The sequence below is a fragment of the Haliaeetus albicilla genome, chromosome 3 (assembly GCF_947461875.1).
Source record: "Haliaeetus albicilla chromosome 3, bHalAlb1.1, whole genome shotgun sequence".
NCBI lineage: Eukaryota > Metazoa > Chordata > Aves > Accipitriformes > Accipitridae > Haliaeetus > Haliaeetus albicilla.
Window position 1 is genome coordinate 35,093,971 of NC_091485.1, and position 14,154 is coordinate 35,108,124.

At 40.3% G+C, this 14,154-nt stretch overlaps 1 protein-coding gene across 6 annotated transcripts in view; it reads left to right on the top strand.

The window, feature by feature from the left end:
- LYN (LYN proto-oncogene, Src family tyrosine kinase) overlaps positions 1-14,154 on the top strand; it is a 56,557-nt gene that overhangs the window by 25,233 nt on the left and 17,170 nt on the right. For all 6 annotated transcript variants that reach the window (XM_069779363.1, XM_069779360.1, XM_069779357.1 and 3 more), the window contains exons 7-10: positions 2,105-2,254; positions 3,547-3,699; positions 10,631-10,813; positions 11,715-11,791. In XM_069779363.1, coding sequence (XP_069635464.1) covers positions 2,105-2,254; positions 3,547-3,699; positions 10,631-10,813; positions 11,715-11,791 — 563 coding nt within the window. The remainder of the gene's footprint in view (positions 1-2,104; positions 2,255-3,546; positions 3,700-10,630; positions 10,814-11,714; positions 11,792-14,154) is intronic.

Consider the following 14,154-nt stretch of genomic DNA (forward strand, 5'->3'; position numbering starts at 1 on the left):
TAGTTCTATGTAAAGGGCCCATATAATTGTTTCTGTGGTCTCAAATGAAGACTCCTAAAAGAAGTTCTCAAAGGAAGACTCCTAAATTCAACATAGGCTGCTGAGAGTAAGGCAAAGTACCCCCAAAATATTTCTTTGTATCCCCTCTGTCACTGGATCTGTGTGTGGGGAGAGAGGAAGGGGTGAAGGGGTTTCTTATCCTTTGAAAACAGACAACAAGAATTGTACTAGTAGAAGAACAGGGGAAGATTATGGAACGGTTTGTCTTGAGAGCGTTCACGTGGCAAGCCCAGGATAAGAAGGGGATCAGGCCCAGTCAGCATGGGTTTACGAAAGGCAGGTCCTGCTTGACCAACCTGATCTCCTTCTATGACCAGGTGACCTGCCTAGTGGATGAGTGGAAGGCTGTGGATGTTATCTACCTGGACTTCAGCAAGGCCTTTGACACTGTCTCTCATGGCATACGCCTTGAGAAACTGGCGTCCATGGCTTGGACAAGTGTACACTTCACTGGGTGAAAAACTGGCTGGCTGGACGAGCCCAGAGGGTTGTGGTGAATGGGGTGAAATCCAGTTGGCGGCAGGTCACAAGTGGTGTTCCCCAGGGCTTGGTGTTGGGCCCTGTTCTGTTTAATATCTTTATTGATGATTTGGATGAGGGGATTGAGTGCACCCTCAGCAAGTTTGCAGACAACACCAGGTTGGGAGGCAGGGTCGATCTGTTTGAGCGTAGGGAGGCTCTACAGAGAGATCTGGACAGGCTGGATCGATGGGCCGAGGCCAATTGTATGAAGTTCAACAAGGCCAAATGCTGGGTCCTGCACTTGGTTCACAGCAACCCCGTGCAGCGCTACAGGCTTGGGGAAGAGTGGCTGGAAAGCTGCCCAGCAGAAAAGGACCTGGGGGTGCTGGTTGACAGCCGGCTGAATATGAGCCAGCAGTGTGCCCAGGTGGCCAAGAAGGCCAACGGCATCCTGGCCTGTATCAGAAATAGTGTGGCCAGCAGGAGCAGGGAAGTGATCGTCCCCCTGTACTGGGCACTGGTGAGGCCGCACCTCGAGTCCTGTGTTCAGTTTTGGGCCCCTCACTGCAGGAAAGACATTGAGGTGCTGGAGAATGTCCAGAGAAGGGCAACCAAGTTGGTGAGGGGCCTGGAGCACAAGTCTTATGAGGAGCGGCTGAGGGAACTGGGGTTGTTTAGCCTGGAGAAAAGGAGGCTGAGGGGAGACCTTATTGCTCTCTACAACTGCCTGAAAGGAGGTTGTAGTGAGGTGGGTGTCAGTCTCTTCTGTCAGGTGGCTGGAGATAGGACAAGAGGAAATGGCCTCAAGTTGCGCCAGGGGAGATTTAGGTTAGATATTAGGAAAAAAATTTTTACTGAGAGGGTTGTCAAACATTGGAATAGGCTGCCCAGGGAAGTGGTTGAGTCACCATCCCTGGAGATATTCAAAAAGCGAGTGGACGAGGTACTTCAGGACATGGTTTAGTGGGCATGGTTAATGGTTGGACCTGATGATCTTGAAGGTCTTTTCCAACCTAAATGATTCTATGATTCTAAGAAGTGAAGAGCTCTGTACTTATGGGCAGATGCTCTGGTGCTCCATCTTAAATTCCAGCTGAGGTGAGGCTCCCTAGGACTAACAGATCTGCTCTCCCTCCTGTATGCCTCAAGCCATCTCCAAACTATCCTTTTGCTAGCTGGCCCGTGACATCCAGTGTGTTCCTCTTCCAAAATGCTGATCTCCAAATTTCAGCTTCTGCCTGAGGAATGTGACAGCCCTGGCCTGGCTTTCCCAGCCAGTTCCACTCAAGCTGGGGGGACTTTCCACAGAAGTGGGCATTGGACGTGGAGCTGCCTGGATTATGGAACTGCTGAGTTTGTTGAATAAGATTGAAAAAGAAAGTGTGACTGTAAGCATCTTGGTGACCAGTTCAGGGCTGGCTATTGGTTAACTTCCTCCTGCTGATTGCAAAATGCTTTTTGAGGAAATAAGGGAGTAAAAAGAAAAACAGACAAAAAGGTAATTTTGTTAGGCTCAACTGTATATGCGTGGACACTGTAGACTTTTGCTATCTGATAATGATCATTCTTTCTTTATCCACAGGCAGCTATTCCCTCTCCATAAGAGACTATGATCCACAGCATGGCGATGTTATTAAGCACTACAAAATTAGAAGTCTAGACAATGGAGGATTTTACATCTCTCCAAGAATAACTTTTCCCAACATCAATGATATGATCAAACATTATCAAAGTAAGTTAAATCAGTTAGTGAATTACTTAATAGAATACAGCCATTATTGCCTGTGAAGGAAAAGAAATGCTTTTTTGTTTTGTTTCAAACCTTTTCATCTTTTTTTTTTTTCCTAAATAACCCAGGCATGCATGCTATCAAAGATAAAGTAAAACTGGTTGGAACTCAAGTAACATTGTTATCATGATCAGACCTAATGCTGCTTGCTCTGTGGCATACCATTGTGAAATAAATAATAGCTTTATAAAACAAGTCATCAAAGTTACAATGATGTGACACTTTAGTAAGAATTGCCTGCATTGTAAATAAATTAATTCTGTATTTGAGAGTACATTTGTATTCACAATTAGCAGAAATATGTGCAGGCTTGTGAATGTCTTCTTGTATCTGGTGTTGAGTGTGGAATAATTTTTATTTTTCCTATAAATTTATTTATTTATTTATTAGTTGTCAATGGTATTTTGAAGGAAGTAAAATTCCATTGACTTCAAAGAAAGAAAGTTGCACCCACATAGAATGTATACATTTATTACTAAAAAGGGGGGGGGGGGGGGCCTGAGGGGAGGTAAGGTCAAGTTTCTACCTATGTTTTAGCTACAAAAGTGACTTCATTCTGCATAATCTCCTGGTGGATATCTCAAAATTATGGATTTTTTTAGTCTTGTAAGTGGGAAGACAGAGAAGACGAAAAATGTAGAACAGAAAATCACATAGTGATTTTTCAAAGCCACACTGAGGACTTGGCCATGAGATGTACTCTGAGTTGTTAGACATGTGTGGTAATTCATTGGCACAGCTGGAAAACCTGAGAATTATTTGACATCTGTATAAAAATTATAGCTGGTCAGTGTCTGGAGGAAAAATAATGGTGACCTGCTTATGCTTGCATGCACATGTGTCTGAAACCATACTGCAAGAAAATTTAATGACAAATTCAGAATACAGGTCCCCAGCCTGACTCCAGTGTGTATCTTCATCAACATACTGTCAGTAATCAGATCTTCTATTGCATTATTTGATACAAATTGTACTAAAACCCCTTAATAATCTGATGATAACCAGAAGCATGTGACACTTTATTAGATTTGTCTCTTAATACCAAATTTCAGTTCAGAGGCTCTTAAAGTTATGTGAAAGCACCAGAAAGGTTACATTTTCATCAAAGCATCTGATTATTTTGGACGTTATTTTGAGTTGGTTAGTGCTAACTTTCAGTTAAGTAATGTTTGTCTCAAGTCATGAGGCGCAGAAGTGTAACGGATTTTGTATTTTGTTTTTCCTTTAAAAACCAGAGCAATCAGATGGCTTATGCAGAAGGTTGGAAAAAGCGTGTATTAGTCCCAAGCCTCAAAAACCGTGGGATAAAGATGCATGGGAAATTCCACGGGAATCGATTAAATTAGTAAAGAAACTTGGAGCTGGTCAGTTTGGAGAAGTCTGGATGGGTAAGTTTATTGCTTTGAAACAAATATTTAAATCTGCTGAAAGAAGTGTCATTTCAGAGTCATTCAGAAAAACAGTGGACATGAGCCTGGTCCAATATACTTGTAAAACAGCAAAATCAGGCCCAGCATATACCTTCTTGTGAGGAGAGAGGGTTTGTGAGGGGGAAGATACCTGACAGAGATGTGGAACAAATCCTTTGGTGTCTTTTAAAAGAAAAAAATAGTGAATAAGCATTGTAATTTAGAAGGGCAAAGACAGTAAGGGGTTTTTTGGTTGTGTTTTGTGAGGGAAGTAGAAGGTTATAGTAAGATGTGACTCCCGATTCTCAAAATTGGTGGGCCTCTCAGAACTTTGTTTCAAGTTCGAAAGTGGTAAAGAACATGATATGAAAAAAAATAATGTCTTTTAGTGAATTATGTATGGGGTTTTCATTGTCTCTTGGTAAAGAAGACACTACAATGTAATGCATGGGACTGCTGCACTGGATGAAAAAAGGGGACACTTAATCCAAGATTATTGTCTGCCAGCTTGCTGCTTAGAAAGTGCATGACTTATGTTGTAAGAAAATTAGAGATTGATCACCCCCTACCTTGAATTATCATGCAAGTCCCCAATAATTAAAGTGTCATAAGACTTACAAGTTGTAAAAGTTAATATATACCTGGCAAAAAATGATAGCATTAATTATTGTAACCATAATTAGCTTTGTTTGCTTATAAACAATATTTTCCCAGCCTCAGTGACTTCCTGTGGCGAGGGGCTATGACCAGTATCTGATCACGGTCTATAAAAATTATGTAATCTTTTTGCTTTTGAAATGTTGCTTATTCAGACATCTGAGTATTCTTTTGTGTTCCATATTGCATGTTCTGCCTACTATTCATTACTTACACATTTGTTACCAGTTACCTTCTTATTTGAGGTAAGATATACCTTCCTCCCCAAGTCTTCATTAGGATGCTTTTTCAGGGCAAATCATTCTCTTAGCTCTTCGCAGAGTCTCCTTTTTGGACATTATATTTAAATAGTAATAAAATTGTTACGGTTATAATAATAATAGATCAGATGATGATTAAGCAAGATTCTATAAGCAGGGCATTTCTGAGCAACTTAAAAGTGCATCCTAAAGCTTACTAGAAGCCACTAAGCTATGAAGGGAGCTTGGATGACCCATGGGAGTGTGGCAGTATGACAGGAATGTCATTGCTTTGAAGAGATACTTTCATTTAGAAAAGTAAAGCAGAGAGTGGTTCTTTTTGAGTCGCAAATTCCACACACACTACAGTGTCAATCAGAAAGCTCTAATCCAGTCATAGGTGCAATCTTTTGATATAAATCATGTAAAAATTGTAAGCAACACATCTGTATAATATAATACAGCCAAATTCAGCCTTTTATCTGCCTTCATGAGAAAAGGCTTAAGAAACCCTCTAGCTATGATATACATGAGCGACAATTTACATACTAGTTAAGACAAGTGTCAACCATTGTGGAGTTTTTTCTAATAAAGCAGGGCAAGAAATGTTTAACTGACACTGAAACGCTATGAAAGACTTTGCAGCAGAAGGTAATCACCTGCTTGAAAATGTAGATCATTTTGGGAAGTGATTACTGCTGCACACGCGCACACAAAGGCATAAAACTTTAAAAGGGTGTTTCTGGGTCAAGATGTTTCCTCTTGTTTGTGTCATTATTTTAACATCTAAATTGGGCCTAACCTCTGCATCTGAATTGCTGCACTGTGAGAAAAATTAATCTACTGTGAAAGCGATGGCTGTTTCCTCTTCTCTGCTTCCTTTCTGAAGTGAGAGAAGTTGATTTGCATGGCTCAGGTCCTCTCAGATCAGGAGCATGCTTAATCTTAGAACCAAGGAAGTTCAAGCTGGAAAAGATGTATTAGGTCACCTGTGTGGTGCAGGGTATCAACAAACACTGTGTATCGTAATGATCAACCAGGGACTTCAGGAGTTATGTAGAGGTACTGAGAAATAACCTAGTTGTTATGCTCTCCTGTTTAGAGAGCTAGTTGTTACACTTTCTCCTCATCTAGAACAACATTATTTTTCAGCCATAGTGTGAATTAGAGAGAAATATTGTCCCATGGTTTAATTACTAAATAAATTTCTTCTTGATAAAGGGTACTTAGAATTGTGATTTTTGAGGGAACAGTGTCCTATTCAGAGGAACTGGGCTCCACAGTAAAGAGAGAAACAGAGCTACGGGAGAGAGGCCAGCATAGGCCCACAGAGATGATGAAGAGACTGGAGCATCTCTCCTGTGAGGAAAGACTGAGAGAGCTGGGACCATTCAGCCTGGAGAAGAGCAGGCTCGGAGGGATCTCATCAATGTATGTAAATACCTGAAGGGAGGGCACAAAGAGGATGGAGCCAGGCTCTTCTCGGTGGTGCCCAGTGACAGGACCAGAGGCAACAGGCACAAACTGAAACCTGGGAGGTTCCCTCTGGACATCAGGAAACACTGTGTGTGAGTGACCGAGCACCAGCACAGGTTGCCCACAGAGGCAGTGGAGTCTCCATCCTTGGAGATATTCAAAAGCTGTCTGGACATGGTCCTGGGCAGCTGGCTCTAGGTGGCCCGGCTTGAGCAGAGGGGTTGGACCAGATGTCCTGCAGAGGTCCCTTCCAACATCAGCCATTCTGTGATTCTGTGATATATGGGAAGATAGAGATAACACTGTTACTGCAATGTGAATATATGCCAGCATATCTTTTATAGTCTTTTCTTTTTAGTTTGTGCCTAAGTACTCTTTGGGCTTCCAAGTCGACATCTTCCTCTTGCACATTTTGGAGGGAGTTAGCTTATGTTGTGGGAGGACTAAGAAAACCCTAGGGACAAAAAGCAGATCCCAGTATCCCCCAAGCACTCAGCTGTGCTCCTGTGTGACCAGTGCAGAGAATCTTTGTCACTTACGAAGCGGGCAGGTGAATCTCCTCCAACTCTGAAGGGTTTTTTACACAGAGAAAACTTGCTATAAAGGACTGTCAATTTCCCAGTTTTGTCTATCGCTGCAAGTGCATTTAATTTCTTTCTTCATTACAGCTATGTGTAATTTTATACATTTTACAAAGACTTTCTGGTTTTAGGCTACAAAGTTAGTGTTTATGTGTGTGTTTCGGGCACCATCTGTGTGGACATGATAGATGAAAACAGCATGGCAGAGTTGTGTTCACATTTTATATGCACCGCACCATGGAAGCGGTTAGAAAGCTGCAGCCTGTGCTTTCTGTCTTCACGTTTAATGGGCTGTATGGAGATGAGCTAGAGATGGAGCTACTGTTGCATTCCTCTGTTCTTCAGCTGAGAGATGGCTGTAGTTGGTGAAGGAGGAGTGATGTGCTGACATGCAATAGGGTGAGAGAAGCCGCTGTTCCTCGGTTTCTTCCCCAGTACCTCCTGCAATCGTAATGGCCTGAGACATTATCTGGCTTCTAACAGTGTCATACCTCCATAGCTCAAAGAAGTTGTTCCCAGTATAAGCTTGCAGGGAATTACTGCGAAAGCAGAGGAAGGAGAAAGCTGGATCTTGCAGGCTTGTTCACAAAGTTGTTCATCTTCAGTCCTGGAGATCTGGTCAGAAACAGTAGGCTCAACCTCATTATTGTCTGTTATAAATTCGTATCACAGCTTGGCCTGGTTAAGCCCATGCAAGAATCTGGGGGCAACCTGGCTGTCCAAGATACTACTCTGTCAAAATAATCATAATCAACTCCAAAATAAATACCTGAAACACTAACCATTTTGGGGGAAATCTATTCTAACATGTAGGGAACATCATGGCGCTCTCTGTAAGACATCCTCACATTCCTCAGACTTGCATACTATTGCTTGTATCACATTTAATTTTTAACAGACGTCTAAACTGCGGAGAGACTTGCTTCCTGCCATGAGATGACAGGGGTTTTGACCATGGAGTTCAGTGCATCTGGGCAGCTGCTTTAGTGATGTTGATGAACCAGAGTAGCACTGCAAAAGTAGGGTCTATGTTTTATGCATTTTTGTTCGTAGTGTGCACTGATATGATGTGAACCATAATGCTCTATGGTATTAATAATCCATGAAGAGAATTCTCAAGCAGGGCTAAGAAAAAAGTTAACAAGGCAAATGGAGCCATTATAGTGTGTTTTATTAATGAGACAAGCATTAATTTTGCTTGCATCTCATGTGTAAAAGATTCTCTCATTTGGTAACCCCCAAATTAGAGTATAAGTAATATGCATTTTGGATGTGTATTTTCTTATGCAGCTGTTAGAAAAATCAGAGTAAATCATACCACAGAAACACTGTTATTAAAATAAAAGGCATCTAAAATGAACCAAGAAAACTTGCTGGTACATCCCATCAGTATCAGAAATGGATTTTTACAGTACATACATGAGCTGAATGTTAGTTACAAAGAATCCAAATTTTATGTCAGGTGTTCTAGATGTAAGCAAGAATTTCATTGCTTACCTATCTTTCTGAATTCATGTTCAGGCAGCAAACTGACCATATGTTCATTCATATCATATGGCAAGGAATACCATGACAGAGCAAGTGCTCGGTTTACACCTGGAGCCAGGTTCAGTTCAGCCAAGGCAGATGTTAGCAAAGGCTTCAGAGCCCCAGGTACTGTACAAAGTGGGTGTGATGCAGTGCTGTAGCCACCCCTTCCCACAGCTCCCTGTGCATCACTGGAATGCTTCTGTGATGCAGATTGAGCATTAAATGTGCTGTCACTATCTGAAGAGCTTTGAGGTCACTAATTTTCCCTCCACCTGCACAAAGGCTGCATTTTCTTACCTGTACAGTGAAAATGTGCCTACAAAGCAGACGATCATTATGGAAACTACCACAGAGTTTCTCACAGTAATGATAAGTGACCTGGCATGAGGACTAGGACTTTGTTAAACTGGGTTGGTACAGACGCATACTAAAAAGATGCTACCTGCTCTAGATCTGATGTGGTCCTCAGCCCAAATCAAACTAACGCTGGTTTTGGTGGTAATGGGTGGGCAAGAGAGGTGACAAATTCCAGTTTTGCCAAAGTATCAAGGGTCCATTTTTTACAGATGGCGTTGTGTATGATCATAGAGTTCATGACCACCTTTCCTCAGTGTTTTGGTGTCCCATCCTTCCCGATACCTGATGAAATATATGAACATGAGAGAGATCAGGATCAATTATCTCTAGTGCTCTCATCAGCTACTTTGCTTTGTGTGTTACCACCAGAGGGTCAGGGTAGACTGTTTTCCTGCAGAAAACCTCAGTATGGGTGAGGTGTTGTTAGTAACACAAACTTTCTGTACGGAGAAATGTAGTTTGGTGGATCTCTTTAGTGAATGTAAAATACTGTTACAAAGTTAAAATGTTAAGTGTGTTGGTCACAATTGCTTCACAGAAATAATGATAATTAGTATGTTCAGTAGAGTAGTCAACAAGTTGGGAATGATACTAGTGCTCTGCTAGTGGTGGAATAGTAGAAACAATACAAATAAGCTTTCTTCTTCTTAAGCAGAGAGAGAGGTATTTAACATCCGGTTTTGTGATGAATATAAATTGTATACCTGAGCTTTAACAGCAGAATTTGACCTGTAGTTGTAATTTCTTATTATTAGATCATCCAGAGGCATATCACTGTTATGCTTTGACCTGACCGTGGTTGGAAAAATATATTTAATAATCATGGAGGTGAATAATTTGTAATAGACATAGTGGTTTTCCTCAGGTGATGATCCTTCTTTAAGAAAGGTGATGGAAGACCCAGTGGTTAGAGCAATCACTTAAGATCTGGAAATTAGTTCCTTGCTTTGCCACTGATTTCCTATGTTAAGATGATAAATAGTATAAGGAAATTGTGGACTCCAGTTTAGAAGTGTATCCATTGTGGTAATACTCACTGGATTGTTGCTGAATAAGGAAATGAGGCTATTTCATTGAGTCATGAAAGTTTACCTCTTCCGAGAAATTTTGCGATGTTGAAATGGGTATGGTGGGGGACAAAAGGCTGGGGTTTGATATTACTGAAGCATTCTGTAAATGTGAAATGTTAGGGAGAGGTTGTATTTATATCCCTCTCTCTCTCTGTGCCTTCTTTTCTTTTTCAAATTAGATGACTTCACAAGATAGATAAACTTTAGGAGCAGTACTTGCTACTCTATTGTTTTTTTAATGCTATTTTAACATTTATTTAATGTTTGGAAAACATTAAAGCAGAAAATAATTCAGTGCTTTTCTCTTTACTTTGCTTTTGATACAATTAGAATATTACATTAGAAGGTTTGATAAACAGAGAAATGAAACAACCACAGTCTATTCCACTCTTGGCATGGGCTACGTGATAAGAAGTTATCACGTTTGAAATCTTGTTCTGAACACTGCAGGATTGCAATCCTGGCAGCATATCTTTGTTGGTCATGAGAACGCTCATTCGACTGCACTTTCCCGTAATGCTCTGTTTTGAGCACTGAGGGTTACAGAAGGGATTATAAGCATGAGACTAGCATGCATAAAATGGTTATAATCATGGCATTTAAAAATGCTCCAGAATCTTGCAAGCAATCCATGGACTCTATTAGATTCTGAGACAGTTTACATAGACATTCATTAAAACATTTCTTGACTGTTTGAACATTTTATGGGCTACTTGTAAATGAAAACTTGGTATGAAGATAATTTGCTTTCTTTAATTTTTTTTTTTCAGATAAATTATTTCTAAAAATAGGGAATGGATTATTTTTCACTGCAATATTGTATCAGCTGCAAAATAAAAAAGAATTCTAGCATAAATATTTGTGCTACATCTGGCATTTGCTCTCAGGCTCTTAGCTATTACTGGAATCCAACCTCACCTGCTTTACAAATTCCTACTAGTCGGGGTGCTGTGCAGCGCAGAGTGACTTCAAGTGCACTGATTGTATTCCCACCTTTTAGGTTACTATCATAACAGTACGAAAGTGGCTGTGAAGACTCTGAAGCCTGGAACGATGTCTGTGCAAGCCTTTCTGGAGGAAGCCAACCTCATGAAAACACTTCAGCATGATAAGCTCGTTAGGCTTTATGCTGTAGTGACCAAAGAAGAACCTATTTATATTATAACAGAATTCATGGCAAAAGGTGAGAACAACATTGGATCTGCAAAGCAGTGTTTTAGGAAACTCTTCTGCTTCTCCTAAATTAGTGACCTTTCTTTAAAAAGGAAGGAATAAAAAATGAAAGCTTGGGATTTTAGCATTATTCTTTTGAATGCTCTGATATAAAGTGAAGGAGCATCTATCCTAGAGGAGGGCTGAGGTTTTAATTTTATGATTCTTTGCTTCATTTGTGAAATAAGCTTTTTACAGTTTTCTTAAATATAGCATCTTTAATTTTCAGATGTAGAACATAACCCCCAAATAGCTCTGGTTCCTTTGGGCTCCCTACCTAGCTTTTGTGTCTGGTGTCATAGCAAGGCAATTAAAACAAACCTTAGAATTTGCCTTATGTGGCCCTTGAATTGATAAATATGTGTGTAGCAAGGTGAGTGATGAGTGGTCCTGCAAGGATCACTGCACTACTAGAAAAGGACAACCTTTATTAGAGCATTACTATACAAAGTAAGTGAGGCGTCTTTCTCAGATTGTCTTGGGTGGTATTTTTAATTAGTTTGTTCCATTTTCAAGGAATTCTGCTGGTAACTTCATAAACAAGTGTTGAGCCACTTATTCTTTATGACTTGGAAACGATTAATATGTGTGATTCTCCTAGACAGCTTTCCTGATAGCTGGCAGACTAGGGTACTTAACCAAACTCAACACCACTGAACTGGTGTGATGGGAGTTTTCCACACCCATGAAAATTGCAAAGCTTTGATACCTGACATATTGTACATGTAAAGAGACCGGCTTACTGTAGTCAACTTGAAAATACATCAAAACACTTCACTGCAAAAATTTTGTGATCCAGAAAATTGAGGACCTGGTGTGACCTTTATTTTGGTAATAAGCTGCACTGACTTAATCTTTCTTTGTTGTCACAGGAAGCTTGCTGGATTTTCTGAAGAGTGATGAAGGAAGTAAATTGTTGCTTCCAAAACTAATTGACTTCTCTGCTCAGGTAAATTTTAAGAAATATGCTCAAAATTAAGGGGATTTATTTCTCTCTGAGTCCAAAACTCATGCTGGGCAACTTTATCCTAATTTTCTTTTCTTTTTTTTTTTTTTTTTCACTAAAAAGGAATTTAATTTTCAAATAAGTTTTGGTCTGAGTAAGTAAGGCTACTTGAAAGGAGGGAATAGGTAAAAGATGTTTCAAAGGGAATATGTGAAGTTAGGCTTAGCTTTTAGATGCTGCTGGTGACCTGCTTGGATGGCAGTGGTACCCTGCCTGGATGGCAGTGGTACGCAGCCGCTTACCTTCATGGAAAAGCGGTTTTCACTTTGAGCAGCTGTGAGTTGAAAGTGTAAGTACAAGTTTGTGAGTTTGTGCTTATCAGATTCCTTCAGTGTTAACAAACATCTCATGTTTACTTCTTAAGTTAGGTCCATTTGTCAAACTTCTCTGTTAACCTCAACAGACTATTGTCGGTTTCAAATTCCTATGTAAATTACAGTGAAATAAATGAAATCCAATCAAATGATGTTTCAGGTACTAGTATCTGATTGATGAACCATGATGATTGTTTCAAAAGTATTATACAAGCTATGCCATGTCATAAACAAAAACTGTAGAGAGACACCCCAGGGTGATTTGTGTGTCAAAGCCTGAATCAAAGGTGCCTGGACCCCAGTGTTTCGTCTCGGACAGTTACCAGCATTAGATGTCCAGGGAGGCATGTAAGAAAATAGAGTAAGAACAGCACTTTTGCAAGTTGTAGTTCATGTTACTACTAGGTAATGAAGGCATTTCTGGTAGGTTATTGTTTCACCAACCTTTTGGTCTTTTTATTCTGCATTAGAATTTACAGACTGTTGTACCCTATTACACTGACTTGTTACAATTCATGAGGAAAGATGAGAAAACTTTAAAAAGAAGTAATAAAACATTAGGGATTTATAAAAAAAAAAATCACTATAAGATTATTATATAACTGTTTTATATAAGTATTGCTATATAAATAAATATAAGATTAGGTATTAGGGAACATTTCTTTACCGAGAGGGTAGTTACACACTGGAACAGGCTTCCTAGAGAGGTGGTAGATGCCCCAAGCCTGGCAGTGTTCAAGAGGCATTTGGACAATACCCTTAATAACATGATTTAGCTTCTGGTTAGAGTGGCCTGAAGCGGTCAAGCAGTTCAACTAGGTGGTCGTTGGAGGTCCTTTCCAACTGCAACTATTCTGTTCGATGGTATATTATAGATCACATATTGTTACATAGATGTTCAACATATTAAATACAGATTTTTATTTAACATAGATTCAATGCGGGAGCTGTTTTTGCTGTAATTGTTGGTTCAGTGTAGCTATAGGCTTTCTAAGTTTTCTGAACTCTTTGGGTAACTTGTCCTTGAGAATTTAGTGGAGCAAAAGCTTTATAAATGTGGAAAACCTACTGGATCCAAGGTCATGGTCTGGAGAGGTCAATAACAGTGGGCAGAAAAAAAAATGTAGCTTCAAAAATAGTGTGTAAAATTCAAGGGAGAGAAGAACATCTGTGAGCAGTGATATGAAAAGAGACCCAGGATGTGGAGAGGAAAGCACATGTCGTTTTATAGCAGGCCTTTTTACTGGAGTTAGGGATGTTGTGTTCATTTTAAATGAATAAAGTGTTTTCAGAAATTTAAGGCTTAAAAAGCTTAATGAACTAGAGAGCAACTCTAACTGTGTACAACTTGGGTAAATCACTTCCAAGATGACAGGGCTCAGCAATTGTCATTTACAAAGCTTGAAGGTTGAGTCACTTGAAATGGACATCACTTGTCACCCCGATCTGACAGCAACCTCTCAGAGCCAGTTCCTGTCCTCGGCCTCAGAGGCCAAGACCTTGTGCAGCACAGGTGGTACGAGAAGTCCCTCTCGTCACATAGGATGTAGACTCCCGACAGAAATTCCTGAGAGCGAGATGTGCATTGCGTTGCAGAGTGATCTTAAAGGGGTGTTCAGGAAGGCCTCTCTGAGGATTTCTAACTGCAGCTCAAACAAAACTTTGGAACAGAGACACCGGCATTTTTCTTACAGAAAGAGTTTGTGGGGTTTTTGACCACATTTGTAAAGAGCCCTTAATGCCACTGGGTAATAACAAGACTGTGTGGTATAGACTTGCAGGCTGCGTGTGGTTCTCAGACCAGAGATTTCCCTCTGACCACCACAGATGTTCCACTGGTCTTCTCTAGCTATGACAGTCTGAATGTTAATTGATGGGTCTTCAGGGCAAAAGACAGACAAAAAATATTTTCAAACTCTGTTAGCCTACTGCTAAGGTAATGGTAATTTTACTGCAGACCTGTGGATCACACTTTTCCAAAATGTAGGCTGT